The sequence below is a fragment of the Hyaena hyaena genome, unplaced genomic scaffold (genome assembly GCF_003009895.1).
Source record: "Hyaena hyaena isolate Hyena2069 unplaced genomic scaffold, ASM300989v1 scaffold_9, whole genome shotgun sequence".
Lineage (NCBI taxonomy): Eukaryota > Metazoa > Chordata > Mammalia > Carnivora > Hyaenidae > Hyaena > Hyaena hyaena.
The window spans coordinates 7,555,858-7,578,920 of NW_024080641.1; the positions used below are offsets into that span (position 1 = coordinate 7,555,858).

Genomic DNA, 23,063 nt, shown 5'->3' on the forward strand with positions numbered 1-23,063 from the left:
AGCTGCAGGGCACCAGCCTCGCCGCCGCCCGCCTGCTCCGCCGCCCCCAGCCCGGGCTTCCCTGAGGCTGGACACCCCATCAAAAAAGACTCCCCGCGTCTTTCCTTCTCCCAGTTCAATAAAAGAGGTTTTTTTTAATTCCGACCGCTCTCTGTCCTCGTTGGGCGACTTCCGACCCCTCTCTCGCTTTTGATTGGTCAGTTCCCGGGTCTCTCATCTTTCTGATTGGATGTTCTTTACCAAATCTCTTAATGGCGGCGGGGACATACGATGCGAATGCTGGACCTCTCCGCCAGGGGGCACTGGCGGACTTCCGCAAGCGCGGCTCCGCGACCTACAACTAGCATCCCAAGCGCAAACGCCTCCAGGAGATAAATAGACAGAGAGGCTGCAATCTGCATGGCTCTCGATCTCAGCGGTGAGAAGAAACTAGGAGCGATGGGGACTGTGGGAAGCTGAGAACGCCTGTCCCCGTCATAAGGAAAGCTACCTCGGTGTTGCCAGATTTTCAGATTGTGTTCCAGTGTAACTGAAAATCTACAGTTCCATAAGTATCTCTATATTTATATGTTAGCAACCAATTCAATATTTTTTAATGGTTGCACACGCCGAGCACATCACGTATGATATGCTGGCCTGTGAGATTCGTCAGTTTGTGGTAGTATAGGTCTTTGAGTAGCAGGTGTTCTCTAAATAGGATCTGATTTACTTAACCCCTAAAGTGCCACAGTGTCAATGGGTATAATTATAGCACCGACCTCATAGAGGTGTGATGAGAATGTGAGTTAATAAGCACGTAAAACTTTAGAACAGTGCCTGACACTTAGCAGGTGTTGTGGAAATAGCTAGCGCTGCATCCTAGCAGGACTGTGAGCCGGGTTCCCTTGGCCCCTGTTTCTGCCGAGCCCCTGGCACCTAGCTATTTAGTAGGTGCTCAGAAAATAGTTAGGTGCTGAGTTCAGCTTTGGACCTGTCAGGTGGGACCTGTCATGTGGCCTCCAGAAAGAGGATGCGCGGCGGCAGGGAGAGGGGGGAGATAAGCTTGCTGCTTGGAGCTAAGGCCCAAACCAGGGTTTCTGCAGGGGCGGGGGCTGGGGGTGGGAATACATAAACTACATGAAATTATTCATTCACTCACTCATTCAACAGCTATGCATGGATGCTGACTGGGGCCAGGCACTTGAGATCACACACCTCAGTCTGGGGTGATAAGAAACAGGGGTTGTTAATTGCCCATTTCCGCGCCAGGCCCTGTGTCATGTGCTTTATCTACATGACATAATTCAGTCCCTACAACTACTCTGAAGTGCACTCATGTAGTATCCCCAGGTCACACAGAAGGAAGGCAAGGTGGAGGAGGATCAAGGAGCTTGGCTAAGGTCCCCCCACCAAGTGAGCAGCTAAGGGGAGTTGAAGATCAACCATCTCGTTCACCCTGTTTTTCTCTCAAAAGCCTCTCACTCGCTTCCTTCTCTGTGCACTCTTGCGTTCCTGTGCTGCTCACTCTGGGCTGTCTCTTGTCTGCTTTCCCACTGTGTTTCCGCCCCAGACAGCTCAGTGAGGACAAGAAGCAGATCACTTTTGTTTATAGAGTGATCTCCTCCTCCAGGAAGCCTTCGCTCACTACCTCAGTCTAGGGCAGGCACCTCCTCTGGACCTTCACAGCCTGTTGTGTCTCCCCTATCCAGGGTTCCACCCCCTGCCTGTGTCTCCCCATCCCACCCTGGCCACTTTGCTTGTGCTTCCCAGGAGAGCCCACTCTGGGCTGTCACTGTCGGGTCACTGGTCTGTCTCCCTATGGACTAGGGGTTCAGAGAGGGTAGGGTCTGAGGCTCTCAGGAGCTGCTCTTTCCCGGCATCACCCAGACCAGAGCTGGTCACAGAAAAGATATCAGTGGAGTATTTGTTGCATAGATGAACAAATGAGTTTCCAAGCTGCTATCATTGTTTTATGTTACCGATGAGGATATAGAGTCCCAGGTAATTTGGGTGACGCGTCCAAGTGCTACAACTAGTGAGAAAATAAGCAGGGAATTGACTCTGGGCAGCCTGAGCGCATAACCTGTGTTCTTATCCAAATATGTGAAATGCCTAGGGGTCTGAAAACCAGCTTCCACGAGATTGATATCTTCCTGCTCTTTCCCCCAGACTTGTCTTTTCCTTCTAGAAAGCTTTGGGAGCCTTGGGCATGGGGGAGGAGAGCAGGCTGGAGGGTGGGAGGTAAGGGGAGTGGGAAGAAGGGAGAGGCCGGCTGAAGAACTGGGCCTGGGCTGATTTGGAGGATAGAATGGCGAAGTCCTGAGGGGGTTCTCTAGACCCATAGGGGGCAGGCGGAGTCGGCTGCCGGAGGTGCGGGGGCGGAGAAAGGGTGGGGACCGGCCCCGCGGGGGGCGATGCGGTAGCTGCAGCGGCGGCCGCAGGAGTTTCCCACAATGCAGCGCGGCGCGCTGTCCCCGGTGCTGATGCTCAGCGCTGCCCCGGAGCCTCCGCCGCGCCCGCCTCCCGCCCTCTCCCCGCCGGGCCCGGGCCCCCGCCATGGCTCGGCTCGGCCCAGCCCTGCCCCAGAGCCGTCGGGGGGCCTGGGCGCGGCGCTCGACAGCAGCCTGCGGGCTGCCGTGGCGTTCAAGGCGGAGGGCCAGCGCTGCTACCGAGAGAAGAAGTTCCGGGAAGCCATCGGCAAGTACCACCGGGCACTGCTGCAGCTGAAGGCGGCGCAGGGGGCCCGCCCTGGAGGTCTGCCCGCCCCCGCCCCCGGGCCCGCCAGCAGCCCGGGGCCAGCCCGCCTCAGCGAGGAGCAGCGGCGCCTGGTGGAGAACACGGAGGTGGAATGTTATGACTCTCTCACGGGTACGGGGCCGTCGGGGGGCGCACAGGGTGCATACGGGAGAGGAGTGGGGAGTGACGGGCAATCATGGAGCCTTGAGCTGGGGGCTGGAGGCTTGGATGGAACAGACCTGGGCGAGGGAGACCCCAGAACTTATTAAGGAGAGGGATTGGGGATGTAGGGGAATACAGGGATGGAAGGGCTGGGAAGCAAGAAATGGGCTTTGGGCTGTCAGCTGCGAACCTCAGGTGAGAAAATCTTACCCTAGATTACCGATTCAAGGCCCCGCCCCTCACCTGAGATTGTCCTTAGTACTCTCCTCTGCGCAAACTTCCCCGCTAATTGCCCGGGAGCGGCTGTGTTTTCGCGCCCTCTAGCGGCGGCGCAGATTGATTCTATCCCGATTGGTCTGAAGATTGGCGGCCCCGGTGCCCTGAGCTGTCCCTCAGGCCCGGCTCGGCCAAGGGAAAGGGCTGGGGCTTCCTGCAGCCTGAACGCCGGGCTCCTAGCAGTCAGATGAGCTCTGGGGGTGCCGTCAGGCTCTGCGAGCACCGTTCCCGGTGTCCCCGCAGCCTGCCTGCTGCAGTCGGAGCTGGTGAACTATGAGCGGGTGCGCGAGTACTGTCTCAAGGTCCTGGAGAAGCAGCAGGGCAACTTCAAGGCCACCTACCGCGCTGGCATTGCCTTCTACCACCTGGGCGACTATGCACGCGCGCTGCGCTATCTGCAGGAGGCCCGCAGCCGGGAGCCCACAGGTGAGGGCGGACGGAGCAGGGCAAGGGGCTGGAGCCGAGGAAACAAGGGAACAAGGGAGGAGCAGAGCCGAGGTGCTTCGAGGGAGCCCTGTGCCTCCTACCCAGCATTCACCTCTCCATCCACCTACTCCTTACACACCCACGCAGGCACTCTCACCCCCCATTCACTCACCCCTGTTCCTCTGACATGCACCCAGTCACCTCCCATCTATGCAGTCACTGACTCATCCTGAGCCTCCCACTCACCTGCTCAGCCACTCCCTATCCACTCACCCCCCCCCCCACTCATTCATCCGCTCACGAACCATTCACACCCTTACCTATTCACTCACCTCCTCACCCACCCACCACTTGAGCACCTGCAGGGAGGCAGACCCCAGGGCAGGCAATGCCAAGACATTTGCAGGGGCGGGCTTGGCCGAGCTGGAGGCTTGTTGCTTGCCCTCTGGGACATCACGGTCGGGGTGTGTGTGTTGGGGGGGGCGGTGCAGGCACACTACTCAGTCTCGTATTGGGGGCCAGTGAAGAGGCGCACAGCCCGTACAGGACATAGGGCTGTGGGAGCAGAGGCAAGACTGGTGAGAGGTTTGGAGAACAGGCTTCCTGCAGATGTTATCGGAGGATGGGGGGGGGGGGGAGGTTACGACAGAAGTCTGTGAGCAGAGGCATTCCTGGCAGAGGGCACAGCAAAATTGTGGAGGTGTGAAGTGCCCGCGTTCTGCCTGTGGGGCTTTGGGGGAAAGGCTTTGGCAACAGCAGCTGTACGGGGGTGGGGGGGCGCGGTAGGCACCGAAGGCTGGGCACAATGAGGTGTGAGCTGCCCCAGGACAGCAGGTAATGCCGTGCCCGCCTCCCCCGCAGACACCAACGTCCTGCGCTACATCCAGCTCACCCAGCTGAAGATGAACCGTTGCAGCCTCCAGCGGGAAGACAGCGGGGCCAGGGCGGGGGCCGGGCCGGGGACTCGGGACGTCATAGGCTAAGGCCAGCCTGGGGGACTGTTACTGCCCCCACTCCCACCTCACCGTGTAACTTTCCCTGCCTCGCGTGTTTGCTGGTAAAGCACTTGTCACTGGTGACCGTAACCTCTCTGTGTGGTGTTCTGTGGGGACCAAGGGAACATCTCCCGGGCTTCACCCTCTGGACCGCAGAAACCCAGAGGCTCAGGGAGGAAGTGCGGGGCTGGAGGGGACCCTAGTGGGACGCCCCAGGACCAGGGCCCGGGCCGGGAAAAGACACAGGCAAGAGCGGTAGGGGGCAGGGGTTACCTTTAATGCTGCATTTTGTGCCGAATCCCTACGATGTGCCCTGTCCCTGAGTATCCCTGCCCACCCTCCCCCCTCACTGCAGGCTGGGCACAGGGCCCCACCCTCTGGGGTACAAAGGAATAAATTAAGTGACCCCCTCCCCCCTTCCCCAATAAATAGAGTGGGTATCCTGCCCAGGGCCTCCCCTGCCTTGGGGCGCGGCAGGCTGGGGCGGGGCCTGGGGCGCTACATTCATGGCTGCCCAGGCGGGCGGCGGGCGGCGGCGGGCAGGCCTCAGCGGGCGCCGTGGGCCCCGCACAAGGGCACTGTGCTGTCCTGGCTCTGCCCCTCCATGTCCATGTCAAGCAGTGTGGGCTGCACGCCGGGGGGCCCGGGGCTCTCTGGGGTGTCCGGCCGGCTGGGAGGCGAGATGCTGAGTGTCCGCCCGAAGGAGACCAGTTTCCAGGGATCCAGGCGGGGGCGGCTGGCAGCCGGCCGGGGTCTTGGGGCGAAGGTCAGGGTGGTAGGGCGGCCGGGGAACTCGGGGGGCCGGCGGTGGGTGGGGAACAAGGTCTGGGGGTCGGGCAGGCGGGGGAAGTCCAGGGGGTCTCGAGGGCCTGGTGAGAGAGGACCAGATGAGGTCAAGGGGGCGGGCCAGAGGCTGGCATTTAAAAGCCAGGATCCTCACATGGGAACGGGAGTGTCTGACAGCTTTTGAAATATCTGCTGATCTTGTTGGACCCACTTACTTTCTGGGGCGGGTGGGGGGAGCTTTACCCAGGCCCCTACGGCTCCTAAATGCTCCCTCATATAGGTGCAACTCTGAGCATATTCCTTAACCTATCAGAGCTGGTTTCTCCGTCACCCCTCTAGAGAAAGCCCTGGTCCCTCTGACACCTCCTATGCATGTGGTGCTGGGTGTGCGCGCACACGGAGACCAGAGGTGCGACACGATCTCTGAATGGTGACGACAGCAGCTCACTGCAGGGGTGAGGGTTAAATAAAACAATGCTTGTAACGCCCGTACCACAGTGCCTGGTAGTAGGTAGTTAACTCCTATTAACAAATCATAGAGGGGCGCCTGGGGGGCTCAGTCCAGTGAGCATCAGACTCTTGATTTTGGCTCAGGTCATGATCTCACAGTTTGTGACTTGGGGCCCCGAAATGGGCTCTGTGCTGACAGCATGGAGCCTGCCTGGGATTTTCTCTCCCCCACCCCAAAAAATAAACAAACATAAAAACTATAGAGGAACCGTGTCTAGCACACGAGTGTTAGCTCCGGTGTCACTGTTGCCATTAACGCCACCCACCTGGCCCCTGGAGGCATTAGTTTGCCACCTCTCCTGCATCCTGGGTCTCGGTCACCTGGGACCCACGGCGCCTCTAGCAGTAAGGACCATGGGGACACAGACCCTCCCTCCCATGCTAAGCAGGCCCCCCCCCCCCGCCGGCATCTAGGGGATCCCGGCTGGGCTGGGACTTGGGACCCTGGGGGGGAGGGAAGGGGAGAAGGGTCGTTTTCTGCGCCCCAGGTGCGGGCGCCCCACTCACCAGGGCGGGGAGCCGCGGGCTCAGGCGCCCCCCGTTGCCCCAGCGCCCCGTCCGACGGCGTCCGCCGGTGCCCGCGGCTCACCGCGCGCGCGGCCGTGACGTGGGTGGGCGTGAGAGACTGGCGGGGGTCTTTCTTGAAGCTCTCCAGCTCCAGGTCCACCAGGGGGTTGGTGCTGGGCGGGGAGGGCGGCGGGGAGGGCGCGGCCGGCGCGGCCTCGTCGCTGTCGGAGCGCAGCAGCGAACGCGTGGAGTTGCAGTCGGACACGGACGACAGCGACACCAGGGTGGCCGAGGGCGCCAGGCCCGGGCCGGGGGCCGCGTCGTCGCGGCGGCCGGGCGAGCGCCCGGGCGGGCTGAGGCCCCGCGGGAAGCGGCCGGCGCGCGGGAAGAAGAGGCCGTCGAGCCAGCGCCTCTGCTCCTCGCCGTCGGCGGCGCGCGCCTCGGCCACGTCGGCGCCCAGGCCCACGGCGCCCAGCAGCGTGGCGCAGCCCAGCAGGGCCAGCTCGCAGCGCCGCCGGCCGCCGTGCCCGGGCCGGGAGAGCGGCGCGGGCGCCCCTGGGGAGGGCTCGGCCGGCAGCGGCACCGTGAGGTAGGACGGGGTGGTGTAGGGGGAGGGAGGCACGCTGCCGCCTCCGTCCGCCTCCGCGAACTCCTCTGCAAGCGGGAGAGGGCCGTCACTCGCTTCCGGGGCTTGGCCTGGCCGCCGCCCCCTCCCCCGCCGCCCCCGGAGACCTGGGGGCAAGGGGCCACCCCGAGAAAGTCCTTTCCGGGCGGTGAGGCCACCACGCCCCACTAAACGCGGCTCTCAAATCATTCTCCTCCCAAGGCCTCTGGAATGACCCGGCACCCTGGGCTGCCCCTCCCCCCTTTGGGGAATGTTGCCCACCCACTGGTCCAGGGAAGCCGGATCCCTCCCCCCAGTGCGGGGGAGGGGATGTGGAGGGGGTAATGGTCACCTCTTTGTCTTGGGTTCTGTTTCCCTCCGGATGCCCCTCCCTCTCCATTTTAAAGGCACCCTCGCTCTCTTACCCATCTCATTGAGACTGGCGAAGCCTGGGGCGATCGGTGTGTGTTTGGGGGATTTGCCCAGGTTGGGGGCACTGGATGACCACTGTTTGCTTCCTTCCCCCAGGGCCTTCAGCCTGCAGGGGGCGCCAGAGATGGGGGGCGGTTGCAGTGCAGGCCTTCTGGCCGCGAGGGGCCTGGGGGCGCCGTGCAGGGCCAGGGGTAGGCTCCCCCATGCCTCTACCTCTCCTCCCCTCCAGCCCGCTCCTTCTGCAGGGTGGAGCTGGGGCCCCAGGTCCGGCCCTTCTTCTTGCCTCCAACCAGTTCTTCCTTCTTTGGGGGCCCGCTGCGGCCCCACGTCCCGCTGCCGCCACCGCCGCTGCCACCGCCGCTGCCACCACCGCCGTCCACAGGAGTCACTGGGCCGAGAGAAGCCACTTGATTACTGGGTCTTGGACAGTCTGTCCCCACCGGGCTCCTCTCCCCACTCTCACGTCCACGGTCCACCAGCAAGTCCAAGGGCTCTTCGGCCCTTCCCTTCTCTAAATCCTTCCATAGCTCCCTACTGCTGTTAGGACAAGGTCTTTGCTCCTCAGCCTGGACTGTATGTCCAGTACATACAGGCTCTGCAGGTACTTCCCTGCCTTCGCTCAGCCTTGACTCCCCTGCTCCTCTCCTCACTGCCAAGGCCATCAGCCATCTATTCGCAGGCCAAGCCCTGTGGGAGGTGCTGAGAAGACAGTAGAGGGCACAGCTGACAAACCCCCCTGCCCTTGGGAGTTTACATTTTAGGGGTGAAGACAGATGACTAGCAAGAATCCGTAGGAGGTGAGTTATTTGTGTGGGGAGTTGGAAGGTGCTAAGTGCTGTGAGGAAGACAGAGCAGGAAAGGAGTCCGAGAGGGAGGAAAGGTCATGTTTGACAAGCAGGAATCTGAGCAAAGACATGAGAGAGGTGAGGGGGTGAGTCAGGTGGATACAAAGGAGAAGAGCATTTCAGGCAGAGGGAATAGCATATGCCAAGGCCCTGTGGCTGGCCACGCCTGGAGTGTTCAGAGCAGCCAGGAGGCCAGTGGGAGTGGCGTGGAGGGAGGGAGAAGAGAAGAGAGAGGAGACGGAGTCTAGGTATGCAGGCAGAGGGCAATTAGTGCCTTGGTTGGGGGCCCGTGTTGATCAGTTCCCAGGTGGGTGTTTCCACACCTCCATGCCTTTGCACAGGCTGTTCCCTTCACCTGGAACTCTGTTCCTTTCAGTCCTTTTCCCCGCCTTGTTGGCAACTTGCCCTTCAAGCCTTCAGCTCTGCGGGAGCTTGTTCCCTGGAGAGTCCACTGCTCTCATTTCCACGCTTTGAAAGCGCCCTGACGTTAGTACTATCACCATATGTCATTGTGTTTGTTGGTGTCCCCATGAGAATGAGCTCTGGGGCTTGGTACAAGCAGGGGCCCCAACAGGGTCCTGAAGCCAGGGGTGCACGATGGGGCAGAACACATTCGAGGGGGTCAGCAAACGGGGCTGGCTGTGCCTCTGCCGCGTAGCCCTGTCTCCCATCCACAGCCCTGCTCTGGTCCCGCCCCCTTGTCAGTCCCCTATCACTCCGTCCCCCATCACTCCAGCCTCGCGCAATCCACACCCTTCCCAGCAGCCAGAGGGACAAGGTGCGTATTATCACATTCCTGCCCAGCTCACGGCCCCTACTGCACTGACAATAAAATCCAGATCAGATTCCTCAGCGAGCCCGTCTCTCAAGGCCCAGCAAAATCTCGGCCCCTGCAAAGCTTGACCACAAACCTACTCCCCTCCCTGCCATTCACTCCAGTCCAGCCGAGCCAGCCTCCCAGAGCCAGCCTCCCAGGACCGTACACAAGCCTCGCTTATTCCCACCCCCGGCCTTGGCCCTGGCTGTTCCCTCCTGCGGGGACACGCTTCCTTCAGATCTTGGCCCTCCTCGCTCCTTCTTACCACGTGGGTCCCTGCTCAAACCCCAGCTCCTTCCGCAGGCCTCCCTGATGTAAAACGGCCCTCTCCTTTATTTCCCTTCCCTGCTTCCCTTTCTAGAGCTTCTCACTCTATTATATATATACCACTTTGCTGTCTGCCGACCCCTGATGAGAATGGGGGAGGGGACCCGCCTGTCTTGTCCCTGTTGTTCCTCCAGCTTGGTGGCCTGTGTATGCTCAGAGGTCGTGGACCACTGCCTGGTCACGAGTGTCGGGCGATACTCACGGCGAATGGCCCTCAGCCGGGGGATGATGCTGGGGCTCGCAGGGGGGCTGGCCCCATCGGATCCTTTCCGCTTGTCGAGGGTTGGAGAGGCCTGGACTGTGATCTTATGCTCGAAGCCTGGGGGAAGAAAGAGACTCCTGAGCACAGTGCTCCATGGGTAACCTGAGAAGTTCCCTTTGTAGGACAGAAGGAACGGCAGAGTGGAGTGCTTTTTTTGCATTTCTTAACACGTGGTTCTCAAACTGTGGTCCCCAGAGCAGCCCCATCCATGTCAGTTGGTAACCTCGGTGGGGTGAGGGGTGGCGTGCGGAGCGCTTATGCTCAGGCCCTCTGAATTGTGGCTCTGGGGTGAAACACAGCCATGGAACCCTGACGAGCCCTCCAGAGACCTCTGGTGCACGCCTGAATTTGGGAGGAAGGATCCTCGTGGGGTCCCCTATTGACTAAGGCTCGACTACGGACCTAGGCCTATGCAGCACTTGCAGTGTGGCCACTGCATCTGAGCCGCTGGAGAGCTTAAACGTGTCGTTGCAATTAATCAAAATTTAAAAACTTAAGAATGGATCCTGGTTCGGTTTTTGAAAACATTTAAGCATGTTCGACGCGAACCTTGGGGATGCGAATCGACTTTTTTTCAACTGTCCATTTCACGAAATCCAAGTACAGGTCAAGTATTTTTGAGGAAGATTTAGCGTCTGGACCGAGGTCCACTGTAATATAACACAGACACCGGATTCCAAAGATGGGGTGTGAGAAAAAGAGGTAAAAATCTCTAACAATCTTTCTTGTATCGATACGTGTGACACTGTACATTTTGGCTGTATCAGCCTAAGAAAATATACCATTAAAATCAATTTCTCCTGTTTCTTTTCCATTATGTCCCCCTTTTCTATTTTTTTTTTTTTTAAGGTGGCTACTTGATTTAAAATTAGCCATGTGGCTTGTATTAGGTAAGTATCTGTTGGCCCAGTGCTGGGCTGGGTGCTGCGTGATGGCTTATAACGCAAAGAGGGTTGAGCAGACATGGTGTGCCTTCTGACTGGTGAGCGGGGTCATGTTACCTAAGAAGCAATCTTTGAGGGCTGGGGGGAGGAAAAGAGACCAAACCTGAACTTGAAACTGATTGTGCCTTGAGACAAACCTATTGGGTTGATCCACATGAAACTTGTTTTGTTTTTGGTCAAAAAGGGCTGAATATTGTCAGTTTCAAATGGTTTAACATAATACCAATTCACAGGGAATACAGGACAGGTGACAGAAGGACAAGCTAAGTGGTGCTGGGAAGATGCAGGGAGCAGCCTCCAGACTGTGGGAAGTGCAGCAAGTCGCACACATGCAGGAAAAAAAAAAAAAAAAGACTAAAATTAAAAAAAAAAAAAAGTAGAAAACAGAACAATTAAAACACAATTAGAACGTGAACGCTTTAAAACTGAAAAGAAAAGTTATTCTCTGGGTCAGCTAGGCCTGTATTGGGAGACCACGCTCTGGGGCATCTGGGGTGGCTGCGGGTCCTCTCTGCTCTGGTGGGGGTGATTATACTAACGCGGTAAGCCCGACGGTTTTCTGGTCCCTTTCTACACGTGTGACACATTTAGCAACAGAAAAGTTTTCAAAAAAAAAAAGTTTTCCAAAAAATAGGAGGAGGAGGTAAACCCCGCGTTAGGACTGCTCCCAGCAGCCCCCGGGGCCGCGCAAGGCGTGTGGGCGGTACCGGAGGGCAGGCTGATGTGGCTGCCGCCTTCCCGCAGCTTGAGCAGGCGGCTGCGCTTGAAGTTGCCCTTGCGTTTGCGGACCCTGGGCTTCTCCTGGCTCAGCTGGCACATGAGCAGGTGCAGCTCACGCTCCACGATGTCCATCTCGCGCTCCGCCAGCTCCTGCTCCCGCCGCCGCAGCTGCTCCTCCTGGAAACGCTGCTCCTGGGCCGCCCGCAGCAGCTCCTCCTCACGGCTCCGGAGCTCCTGGACAGAAGACGGAGGGGCGAGGGGCTTACCTGTCTGCCCCTCGGGGATGGACCCGGGCACAGCTGGGTCTGCTCGCCGCACGGCACAAGGGCGTCCTGCTAAGGAGCAAATTGGGGGCACGATCCAACTCACTCTTGACCAGCCAGGCTGGGCGCCCGGGCTCGGGGCAGTGTTAGCCCAAAGAAAGGGTTGGCTTTCGTTTTCACCTTTGACTTTTAATTTTTTGACTCTTCAACTTGGAAAACTTCCAACAGCCACAAAAGCAAAGACAGAATAGTGCCCCCAGTTGTCATCATTCCACTTAAACAACTATTTCTACTTTACAAACTTCTTTTCATGTATCTCCTTCCTCATCTCCTCCTTTCCTCCCATTTTTGGTGTTGCGTTTTAAAACCAATCTCAGGGGCGCCTGGGTGGCCCAGTCGGTTAAGCTTAAGCTTCTGAGTTCGGCTCAGGTCATGATCTCGGAGATCACGAGTTAGAGCCCAGCATCCACTCTGTGCTGACAGCCTGCTTCAGAATCTGTCTCCTTCTCTCTCTGCCCCTTCCCTGCTCATTCTCTCTCTCTCGCTCTCAAGAATAAATAAAAGATTTTTAAAAATTAGGAGTGCCTGGGTGGCTCAGTCAGTTAAACCACTAACTCTTGATTTCAGCTTAGGCCATGATCTCACAGTTCATGGATTTGGGCCCTGTGCCAACAGTGTGGAGCCTGCTTGGGATTCGCTCTCTCCCTCTCTCTCTGCTACTCCCCTGCATGCTCTCTCTCTTTGCCTCAAGAACAAACAAACAAACTTAAAAAATAAAAAAACCCTTTAAATCAACCCCAGATATCAGGCAGTATCACATGTAAGAACATCAGTGCAGGGTGCCTTTTTCTTATTAATACACAAATACACCCTTTTCTTAATATGCAAAAAAAGGCCTCCTTAGCCCTTCATGAACCCAAAGACTGGGGCTCAGGGGAAGGGACTCTGTCCCACCAAAGGCATCAGAATGCAGGGGTCTTGCTCCATCCCCCTCAGTGTGCCCCCTGCCTTCACCTTCTCTTTGGTCCGGAGGTCATCGAACATGTGCTGAATTTCCAGCTTCCAGTCTTCCTGCAGCGAGTGGAAGGACTCCAGTGGCATCTGGAACAGGGCTGACTGTTCGATGACTTCAAGCTGCCTCAAGATGCTGCCGAAATCTGGCCTCCCGTGGGGGTCTGGGTCCCAGCATTCTGGGGTGGGGGTGGGGAGGACAGCAGTGGGGGTGGAGAGGTCAGGGGCCATGCTCTGGGGCATTACCCTGCTCCGTGGAACACAGGACTTCAGGGGACTGTGGACAGACAACATCCATGGAATGGAGGGAAGGAATTCAAAGCCAAATTCCTGGCAACATTACAGTCAGTGAAAGCCGGGGGCCTGCTCCCTCACTCGTGGATCAGGGAGGGATCCCAGGGCCAGCGAATGCTAACAGGTGCCCTCAAGAGCTGTGGGCCTGGCCGGAATGAAAGTCTGGGGGACACGGAGCCAACTGGAGGGGAGGCATTTTGGGGTCCAATGGTTGCAGCCCCTTCACCCTCACGCCCGGGCCCACCAGTATGGACGGGTGTGAAGGGGTGAGGTGTGGCCCGAGGGCCCCTGCCACCCAAGCTGAGCCTATCTCCACAGGGCCCTGGCTCACCCTCCAGTAGGCGGGCAAAGGGCTCGGGGCACGTGGAGGGGATGGGCAGCGTCAGCTTGTTCATAGCCACGCCATATGCCACGGCCAAGGCGTCGATTTCACGGTAGGGGACCTCACCCGTCAGCAGCTCCCAGAGCAGCACCCCGAAGCTGCAGGTGGGGAAGAGGGAGGGGGTGATGCCGTGGCCCACCCCCATCCTCACCTGCACCCCAGCCCTGCCTCCGGTCCCGTGGTGGGCCTCCCTCACCCCCACACCCGGCCCTGGCAGAGGAGGCCACAAGAACATGATTAACCTCCACTGCCTGATCTCAGATAGGTGTGGTGGGGTCGGCTCTCTGATGTCTTGCCCTTCCTCTGCCTCTCTTCCCTCACCCCTGTCCATGTAAACTTTCAGCATCTCCCCTGTAGCCCCCGGACAAACCTCGACCTTTGATGTCCCCCGCAGCCTTGTCTCTAAGCCCTCCTGCCCCCACCTTCGACCCCAGCTTCACTGAACAAGTTCTTCCTAACCTCTGGCTTCGCACATGCTGTCTCCTTCACCGAGAACATTCTTCCCTTTGTGTCACTGTTCTTTCGGTCAAGACTCAGGTGTCCCCTCTACCAGGGAGGCTTCCTTGATTCCACAGCCTCCCAAGCCAGGCGAGAGACCCCCTCCTCTGTGCTCCCACAGAGCCCTCAGCACTTACCTCTAAAAACAAGTTAACACTATTTAACATTTATAAGGCACTTACTCCAGGCCAGCACTGTGCTAGGCGCTCTCAGTAATCCTCACAACAGCCCTGTAAGGCAGAAGGTATCGGCATGACCCCCATTTTAGCCGAGGAATAGGTGCAGGCACAGAGAGGTTAAGTTGTCTGCCTAAAGGTCACACAGCTAGTAAGTGGACTGTTCTCAGGCCACACTTGGACTCTGGCCCGCTCCGTGCCCATGACAGTGTCCTTGATGGGTACACAACACCGGAGCGCACACCACTGTGCTAGGGTCACCTGCGGGTCCGTCTTCTCCAGTAAACTGAACACCATCTCGTGCGGTGCCCCGCGTGCAGTCAGTCTCGAGCTCACCCACACCCATGCGTGCACTTGACACATAAATGTCTGCTGTGTGCCAGACACTATTCTGGGCACTGGGACAAGGTGGACACAGCCTCTGCCCTCCTACAGCTGACGGCCTCCCTGTCAAGCTCAGGGCCAGCACCAGTGAATGTGAGCTGGGCATATGCTGCCTGATACCATTTCCCATCCTCCTTTGCAGCTAAGCATGCCCATATGGTGATGGCTCGAGCCAGCGGGGTGGAGGGGGACGTGTATTACGCGACTCATTTCCAGGAGGTTAAAAAGAGTCCTCAGAGTCCTTAAGTTTAGACATTTAGGGTCCTTACGGAGAATCGTGTCCTTTCCTCTTTTCTTCCTGCCTACTGGCTGTGATGTGGACCTAAAAGCCGGAGCTCAAGGAGCCGTTTGGGATGATGAAGTGAGCTTGGGAACGGAGGCCACATAAGGAGGGAGAAAGTAACAATAGCTTTCAACTGGGGGTGGCGTGAACCCTCTGCCTTCCCCATGTCACTGGAGACCTGGGTGGGGGGGGGTTGATGGTCATAGTGACCGTGGAGCGCTATGATGTTTGGCGGCCAGGAACCACATCCTGAAGGATACAGGGCAGTACCACACAAGGAAGAATTATCTTGCCCCGTGTCAATGACACCCCTGTTGAGGAACCCCGACACAGGTCCCTGAATTCCTGTCCCCGGGGGCACCACAGCCATCCTGGGCTTTACAGGACAGCAGAAGCTTCAGGCTTCATTTCATTTGGGGGTTTTCTGCTCCCTGCCACTGAGATGAGATGGTGCTGTTCACTGCGTGGTGCCACAAATGAATGCCTAATGGAAAGCCACTTAGAACCTTCCCCAAAGAGCTGCACTGCTCTAGTGGAGCCTTCCTGTCTGATGTGTCTGTGCAGAGGCCATGACTTTGCTGCTTGGTCCATCTGGTGCCTCAGCTGGGGACTGACCTGGCTTTGGCTCCTTCCCAGGCTGAAGAATATCTGCTGCCACCATCAAGTCTCACTGGTGACGGCAAGAGCCCCCCTCGCTGGCCGCCGGCCTCCACTCTAATCCCTTCAGCACCCTACATCCGAGGGAGCCTTGCAGCGCCAAACCAGATCGTGCCATTCATAAATGCTGCTAATGGCTTTCCACTGCACTTAGAATAAAGCCCGGAGTCCGGTCCCTTATCTGAGGGGTCCCCTGCTCTCTCTCCTAGGTCATTTTCCACCACCTTCCTCCTGGCTCTGGCCACCCGGGTCTCATAGCTGTGTCTGGATCAGACCAAGCTCGTTTTCAACGTCAGTACCTCCTTTGTGGGCACTGTTTCCTCTGCCTGGGAAGCTTCTTCCCCCAAACTTTGCATGGTTGGCTCCTTCTTGTCATCCAAAACTCAGTTCAAGTGTCACTTCTCAGAAAAGCCTTCCCTAATGTCATCCCCCGGCCCTCAGAGTGCTTTTCATCAACCTCCTGCTTTTAATACTATTTCATGCTTCGTTCTGGTGGATTGACTCATTATCGTTTGAAAATCATTTTACAACTTTTTAACTTAAAACCAATCAGCTTCCCTTCCCCCCAGCTTCGTGTGTATTTGTTTATTTACTATATCTGTGGGCAGGAAGTGTGTCTATATATTTTTTGCTGCTGTATCCCTAGTGCCCACTGCTGATGGATGGATAGATGGATGGGTGGATGATTGGAAGGAAGGAAGGAAGGAAGGAAGGAAGGAAGGAAGGAAGGAAGGAAGGAAGAATGGATGGACAGATGGATCAATGGAAGGAAGGGTAGATGGATGGATGAATGGATGATGGATGGAAGGAAGGAAGGATGAATGGATGGACAGATGGAAGGAAGGAAGGAAGGAAGGAAGGAAGGAAGGAAGGAAGGAAGGATGGATGAAAGGATGGATGGATGCCTCCAAAGGCCTCAATTTCCTGTTGACAAGTTGGGTGGTGTACTGGATGGTGTCTCAGGGGCCCTTGGCGCTGACATCCTAGTTCTGTATCTTTGGAATTTTCCACTCGAATCCAAGTCTTTCTCAGCTGCCACTTCAGCGAGCAGAACAGATGCCTACTTTGGTGCTTTGCTGGTCTGACCTTGCCAGGGCACCTCTCTGCCAGGCCCGGATCCTAGCTTCAGCAGGAGACTGTCCCTCCCACTCCAACTTGCCCTCCTCCCCTCCCCCATTTCCAGGACACCCCCCCCCCCCACACCAGCCCCACCATCAGCACCTCCAGACGTCACTGCTTTTGGAGAAGAGGGAGAGACGGATAACCTCCGGAGCCATCCAGGCATAAGTCCCTGCAGCGCTCATTTTAGTGGTCTTGTGCCACTCGCGGGCGAGGCCGAAGTCTGTGATCTTGAGCACCGTGTCTGCGAGGTTGTGGTTCTCGATGGCCTCCAGAATAAGGACTGTGGGGCAGGAAGAAAGATGGGTCACTCCAACCTTCTGGGCTGCAGACCCGAGTGTCCCAATCCCTGTCTCAGCTGGAATCTCCTATTTGTTCTCTCCCTCCACAGTGAGTCTCCCCCGCCTCCCCCTCCAGCAGCTCCTTTCCTGGTCTGAAATATCATGGACCCTTCCATGCCGGTCTGATCCCTGCCCCAGGCTCCCATGAAGGAGGAAGAGCTTCCCCTGGGTTCACTACCCTCCTGACTCCAACCTGGGCTCTGGGGAGCTCAGTGAAAGGTGGGTAGCCTAAGCCCAAAGCCTTGATTCTCCTTGGTTCGGGCCTTGAATTCCCAGCCAGCCCCGAGGTGGGAACTACAGACCCTGGGCAAAAGGGATGCACAGGGTTCTCCCTTGTCTTTGTCACCCCCGTGGCAGACTGCATTCGAAGCCCCAGATCTACCCCTCTCTGCAGCACGCTCTTCGTCATGTGGCCCTGCACTTCTTCCCCCGGAAGAGGCAGAATGTATTTCCTCCTCCTTTACCTCGGGTTGGCCCTAGGACTTGTTTTCATCAACAGAACGAAGCGGAGGTGACGGAATGCCAGTTCCACGCCTGGGCCTTGAGGCCTCACCTGTCTGGCTGCCCTCTCATGCGTCTGCCATCACCACGAGAGCAGGCCTCGGTCGGTCCAAGGTGGATGGGAGATACCTGGGGTAAAGCCTTCCCGGCTGAGCCCCACCTGAGTCAACTCACTATCTAGCAGGCCCGCATGCGTGTGGCCAGCAATCAATGACATCAAGTTTTCAAACAGAGTTTTGGGGCTGGTCTGCTTCTCAGCATTACTGTGACAAAGCGCGACTGGTATATCCCCCGAGTACACTGGATGGCTCCACTTGCTGTCTATGGTTCTTACTAACAACAAGTATAATCATGGCTGGTGTTCATCAGGAGCCTAGGACATGGCAGGCGCTGTGCTAAGCCTTTTCTGTGAATTATCTGGAAAGCAACCCGTTTTATCGACTGGCAAACTGAGGCTCAGAGAGATGAAGTCCTTGGCCAAGAGCATATAGCTAGAAAACTGTGGGGCCAAGACCTAACCTACACCTGTCATTCGAGCCCAGTCGCTTAACTGCTGGGATAGTCTACCAGCATGTATGGAACAGACCCCAAGGTGTATGGGCTTGTGGGGGTTTGAATCCCAGCTCTGCCACTTATCAGCTGCATAAGCTCGTACAATTTATTCTTACCACCAAGATTTCTCCTCTGTTCAGTGGTATTTACCTTCCAGGGTTGTAGTAAGGTGAAGCACCAGTAGGCCCTTTAAAAATGTTAGCTATTGGGGCGCCTGGGTGGCTCAGTCGGTTGAGCGTCCGACTTCAGCTCAGGTCATGATCTCATGGCTCGTGGGTTCGGGCCCCACGTCAGGCTCTGTGCTGACAGCTAGCTCAGAGCCTGGAGCCTGTTTCGGATTCTATGTCTCCCTCTCTCTCTGACCCTCCCCTGCTCACGCTGTCTCTCTCTCTCGAAAATAAATAAAACAGTAAAAAATAAAAAAAATGTTAGCTATTATTTTCAGTGTATGGTGTTGCCATAATTGGCCTTTATTTCTTCACCTAGATCTTTGACCGTTCCTGTGACTTCTCCAGTCACAACAACGGTGAGCTGATTCAACTATCATCAAAGCCCAGAAGCCTCCCTCGACCCCCTAGCATGTGGCTCCATCCTTCCCTTCTTGGGTCCCCACCTCTTCTGTTTGTGGGGTGACCCTGTGACAGAGGGAAGACACTATGGTCTTACATTTCATTTCTGCATCATGCCTTGCTTCACATCCTCTAATGGCTCCCACTACATAAAAGCCAAAGAAATACCCCAAGTCCTCCTCATGGCCCCCAAGGTCATCATGATCTGGGCCCCGCCTACCTTCGTGACCTCATCTCCTACCTCTCCCTCATTCTTCCTCTCCCAACCCCTCTGGTCTCCTGGCTGTTTCTCCAACAAGGCATGCTCGTTCCCACCCCAGGACCTTCACCCGGCCCAGACCTTTGTGAGGCCGGGTTCTCTTTGTTCAGGGCCCCGCTCCAGTATTGCCTTCCCGGACCATCCGATTGAAAGAGCTCCTTCTGCCTGTTTTATTTCCTTTAGAGCCCCCGATCCTATCTGGAAATTTTGTTATCTGTCTATCCACCTACCTACCTACCTACCTACCTACCTATCTATCTAAATATCAGTCATCTACTTCTGTTTACTAGGCTAGAACTTCCACATGGGGAGATCTTGCCTGGTTCACTTCTGTAATCCCAGAGCTTAAGACAGGGCCTACCATATTTAATTCCGCTTCAGAATTATCGGTTGAATGAACCAATGTATGAGCGACACCAGGTGAGGGGCTCCTTAGGGAAAGATGAATGGAGGGAGCTGTGCTCTGGAGGCCCTGTGACCTGTCCCGGGCATGGCCTTGTCCCGTTCACCGAGCAGGAAGCTCTGGCCTAAAGAGCCTCAACAATCCCACGTCCAGGTGGCACTGGAGGCATGGGGGAGCGTCCTGGCATCCCACCTTCGGGCTGTGAATTGGAGGGGTGAGGAAGGGCCAAGAAGGCACCCCAGCCTTCAAGGGGCTCATGCCGCCGGTCCTGCCTCTATTTGCCCAGCATGTCAGAGGAGTCCGAGCATCAGGGACACAGGAACCATCTGTCAGTCTTTGCTCAACTCCCCGGCCCCGGCACAGGGCTCAGCACACCTTGAGCACCCGGCAACTCTGTGGGTGTACGAGCGCAAGGCCTGGAAGGTAAGGAAGACCCCTCCCTCTGTTCTAGGGGCTCACAGTGGTGGGGGCCATAGCAACATTGTAGAAATAGCGGGAGGGCTTCAAACACATTTCAAGGCATGGAACTGACAGGAAATCAGATGAGATGTGAGGGTCCGAATGTGAGGGCAGAGGGGAAAGCCTCACATTTCGGGGAGGGCAGGGAACATGCGGGCGGGCCTCATTCACCCACTGTTGATCCCTCTCCTTAGCGCATGACTTGGCCCAGCCAACACCAAATGAAAACCAAAAGAATGGATGAATGCAGAAATGAAAGGGAGTGAGATGGGGTAGAGGAAGGATGGGAGAGCCAGGAACGTAGGATCTTCCCCCTGCTTTACCCTTAGGACCCAGGACAGGGTGTGGCGTGCAACAGGCGCTCCAGAAATGGATGGAAATGGGTGCGTGAGCACCCCAAGGGCAGAGGTCACTGTTGTCTTGGTCCCTATTGGGCTCCTATTAATAGGTGCTCAACTAGTATGTGCTGACATCATGAGAAGCTCCTTGATCTAGAGGTGGGTCCTGGGGAGCTTCCCTTCCACCTGGCCCCAGTCCCCATTCGCCCAACCGATCAAGTTTTGAGAGCCTGTGATAAGCCAGGCAGCCTGGAAACTTTGACATAAGGCATATCCCCTTCCCTCCTACCTCATCCCCACTTTGCCTCAGCTGGCTGGGACAGAGGCCTGAGAGGACTCCAGGAAGCGGTTCTCAACCCCGAGGGGACACCTGTCAATGTCTGGGGACAAGTTTTGGTCTTTGGTGGTGAATGCTAATAGCATCTAGTAGCTAAAGACGCTGCTAAACAACCCACAAGCGAACAGCTTCCTACAATCATCCGGCCCCAAATGCAAATAGTGCCAAGGTTAGAAACTCTGACTCCGGGCTAGGTTCTGTCTGTCTCCGCCTGGGGGACTCTGGCATCATGGCTGGACAGTGAATGCCACGAGTGTGGGGCCTGTCACAGTGTTCATGGATATGTACTCACTGAGATACGTGACTCTAGCCTGGGAGATGGGTGGGCCTTCAACCTTTCTGAGCCTCCTTTTCATCCCTTAATGGGCAAGGCCTGCCTCGCTTGGCCTGGAAGGTTCACCGCTGCCCCTTCTCGCCCTAGGCAATATCTTCTGGTGTCCCCATTTCCCGCCACCTAAGCTTGACCTGCTAAGATTCGGTGGAAGCAAGTTTTGGGGGGAGGACACCACTTACTGTTGATGGACTTGAGGTCCCGGTGGATGATGGGCACAGGGGCATCATTGTGTAGGTAGTTCATGCCCCGGGCCACCTGCACAGCCCAGTTGACCAGCACATGAGGGGGCACCCGGCGGCCTGCCAGCACCCTGCTCAGTGCGCCCCCCCTGGCATACTCCATCACCAGGCAGAGGTGTGGGGGGCTGAGGCAGGCGCCTCTGAGGGCAATGATGTTGGGGTGCTTCAGGGCTCCGAAGAGCCTGGCCTCCTGGCGCACCTGCTCTGCTGTCACTGCCGGGTCCCGCTCAGGGTCCAGCCGGGCGGCCTTGACAGCCACCTCCTCGCCGCGCCATAGGGCCCGGTAGACCTTGCCAAAGCCCCCTACACCGATGATCTCCTCTAGCTGCAGCTCGTGGAAGGGGATCTCCTGGGGCAGCTGGAGGCCCGCGGGCGCGGCGGGGGCGCCAGGGGCCACGTAGTTGCTGGGGAAAACGCCCACACGGCCGCTGGGTAGCTGCCCGGTCCACCAGCCCTCGTCGCCCGACACCGCACAGTCCTGGGAAAGCACCTGGACGCGGTCGCCCCTCCGCAGGGTCAGCTCCTCATCGCCCGCCGCCTCGTAGTCGAACACCGCGGTCCAGACGGGCCCCGTGGGGGTCGTGCCCCACTCCTTGGCCGCCCCCCCCTCCTCCTCCTCCATGGGGGAGGGGCCGGGGGCTGCGGGAGGCCGCTTCACACAGGCTGCCCGCGGGATGCAGAGGGCGGGCCCCGGCGGCCAGGATGGGGGGCAGTCCCTGCGGGTTCTAGGGGGCTCCTAGTGGCCATGGCTGGGGGGTGGGGGCCCTCCGCAGGAGCAAGAAAAAGCCTCCTTAAAAGGGCAGGGTCGTCCCTTCTGATTCAGCTGCCCAGGCGGGGCGGGGTGCGGGTAGGGTGGCGGGTTCACCTGTCTCCCCCAAATGTCAGGGCGCTAAGAGGGCCTGGCCGCGCGGCTCCCCAATTCCTGCCGGGGCCCGCCGGTGGGGGACGAGGGTGAGGGAAGCAGGCAGCCCCCTTCCCCACGCCTCTCACCCCGCGCAGCTCCACCGGCGGCCCCCGGCTCCGCATCCCGGGCCACGACCGCCGGGCGGGGTGGGGGTGGCGGGGCCCGGGGGGCGCCCGCCCCGGGATGGGGTGGCGCGCCCCTCGGTCTTCTCACGCGCGGGGCGGCCGGGCTGCCCCCATCCTCAGCACCGGCCTCCCGGTCGGCCCCAGCCCTGCCCCCGCCCGCGCCGCTTCCCGGGGCCGCCGGCGGTGCCTGAGTGACGTGCTCGCTGCTGCCGCCGCCACCGCCGCCGCCGCCGCCGCGATGCCGCCTGGGAGTTGTAGTCTCCGGCTGCGCGGCCTCGAGGCTGTCCCCTAGCTCCCAGAGCCCCGCTTCTAGCCTCGGGCCGCAAAGGGGACCCTGCGAGGTCGAAGGAATCCTCCCGAGGAATTAAGCTTGGCCTCGGACCCTCCCTGGGACCCGGTGGGCCAGATGCCCGCAGGAGGGAAGGAGGCGGGGGGCAAGCGCCCCTCACAGACCCTGCGGGTCCGCGGCTCAAGATGGGGTTGATGGTGGCGGACCGGCTTCGTAACGCGAAATATAGGAGCTGCGTGAGTGGTGGTTACTGCCTCCAGCCTCTAACGCGGCTGGGACACGGTCCCCTTGGCTGGCCGTCCCCTCGGGGCCCCGATCCGAAATGCACGCCGGGAAATGTAGTCCGTTCCGGGACAGGCACCGCGGGAGGCGTTCTCAAACGCTGGAAAAAAAGGTTGGTGGCTCCTGCCACCTAGGGGATTCGGTTGATGGCGAGGCCCCAGCTGGGAAGACGGGGCTCGCAGGACGTGTTCACTGTCCGTCGGGAAATCACAGCCATGTCTTTCCCCACCGGCTCTGGGTTCTTCTGCCTCAGCAGTCAGAATTCCCCGCCTCCCAGAATAGGAACTTGAATTTATTGGGGCTTAATGCGCATCTTGTGCTAAGCGATTTGCATGGTATCATCAAATTCTCGCAAAGCCCCCATTTAACAGATGATGCATCGCGAAGCGAAGTCACTTGTCCAAGGTCACAGAACTATACATGGCAAAGCAAGACTCAAAGGCAGGTTTTTAAATTAAAAGCAAACATGATTTTAAAACAAACAGAACACTGCCTTCCCATTTAAAGAACGAGGAGATTGAGTCCTGCAGAGGTTCAGTGACTTGCTCAAGATCTGTACGCTTGTAAGCGGCAAAATTCTGGGCCTTTTCACCTGGTTTCTCCCGAGTGGCCGGGAGGTCTGGAGGGAGGTAAAAGAAGAACCATAAGGAGTTCTGGTTCACAAGTTCCAGCCCCCGCCCCTGCTCCTGGGAAGTCTTTCCACTCTTAAGAGGGAAGTAGGGACCTGATCTCCTGT

The 23,063-nt window shown here is 57.9% G+C and overlaps 2 protein-coding genes across 2 annotated transcripts; one reads left to right on the top strand and one right to left on the bottom strand.

Moving 5' to 3' along the window:
- The first annotated feature begins 2,394 nt into the window (after positions 1–2,394).
- On the top strand, positions 2,395–4,664 carry TTC9B (tetratricopeptide repeat domain 9B). Its single transcript, XM_039251431.1, has 3 exons — positions 2,395–2,847; positions 3,397–3,579; positions 4,441–4,664. The coding sequence occupies exons 1-3, from the start codon at positions 2,433–2,435 to the stop codon at positions 4,560–4,562; spliced, it is 720 nt and encodes a 239-aa protein (XP_039107362.1). The 5' UTR covers positions 2,395–2,432; the 3' UTR covers positions 4,563–4,664.
- Positions 4,665–4,846: 182 nt separating this feature from the next.
- Positions 4,847–21,929, bottom strand: MAP3K10 (mitogen-activated protein kinase kinase kinase 10). Its single transcript, XM_039251399.1, has 10 exons — positions 20,668–21,929; positions 16,498–16,678; positions 13,228–13,376; positions 12,606–12,781; positions 11,316–11,562; positions 9,605–9,721; positions 7,627–7,801; positions 7,407–7,519; positions 6,378–7,031; positions 4,847–5,443 (listed from the first exon to the last, which is right to left on the bottom strand). The coding sequence occupies exons 1-10, from the start codon at positions 21,347–21,349 to the stop codon at positions 5,121–5,123; spliced, it is 2,817 nt and encodes a 938-aa protein (XP_039107330.1). The 5' UTR covers positions 21,350–21,929; the 3' UTR covers positions 4,847–5,120.
- Between the last annotated feature and the right edge of the window lie 1,134 nt (positions 21,930–23,063).

Bases quoted from the DNA above. Each gene is read 5' to 3' on its own strand.
- TTC9B (XM_039251431.1), top strand. From the start codon at position 2,433: ATGCAGCGCGGCGCGCTGTCCCCGGTGCTGATGCTCAGCGCTGCCCCG. The intron at 2,848-3,396 runs GTACGGGGCCGT...GTGTCCCCGCAG, and splicing joins ATGTTATGACTCTCTCACGG to CCTGCCTGCTGCAGTCGGAG. The intron at 3,580-4,440 runs GTGAGGGCGGAC...CCTCCCCCGCAG, and splicing joins CCGCAGCCGGGAGCCCACAG to ACACCAACGTCCTGCGCTAC.
- MAP3K10 (XM_039251399.1), bottom strand. From the start codon at position 21,349: ATGGAGGAGGAGGAGGGGGGGGCGGCCAAGGAGTGGGGCACGACCCCC. The intron at 7,520-7,626 runs GTAGAGGCATGG...CGCCCCCTGCAG, and splicing joins CGGGCTGGAGGGGAGGAGAG to GCTGAAGGCCCTGGGGGAAG. The intron at 5,444-6,377 runs GTGAGTGGGGCG...CTCTCTCACCAG, and splicing joins GCCCGCGGCTCCCCGCCCTG to GCCCTCGAGACCCCCTGGAC.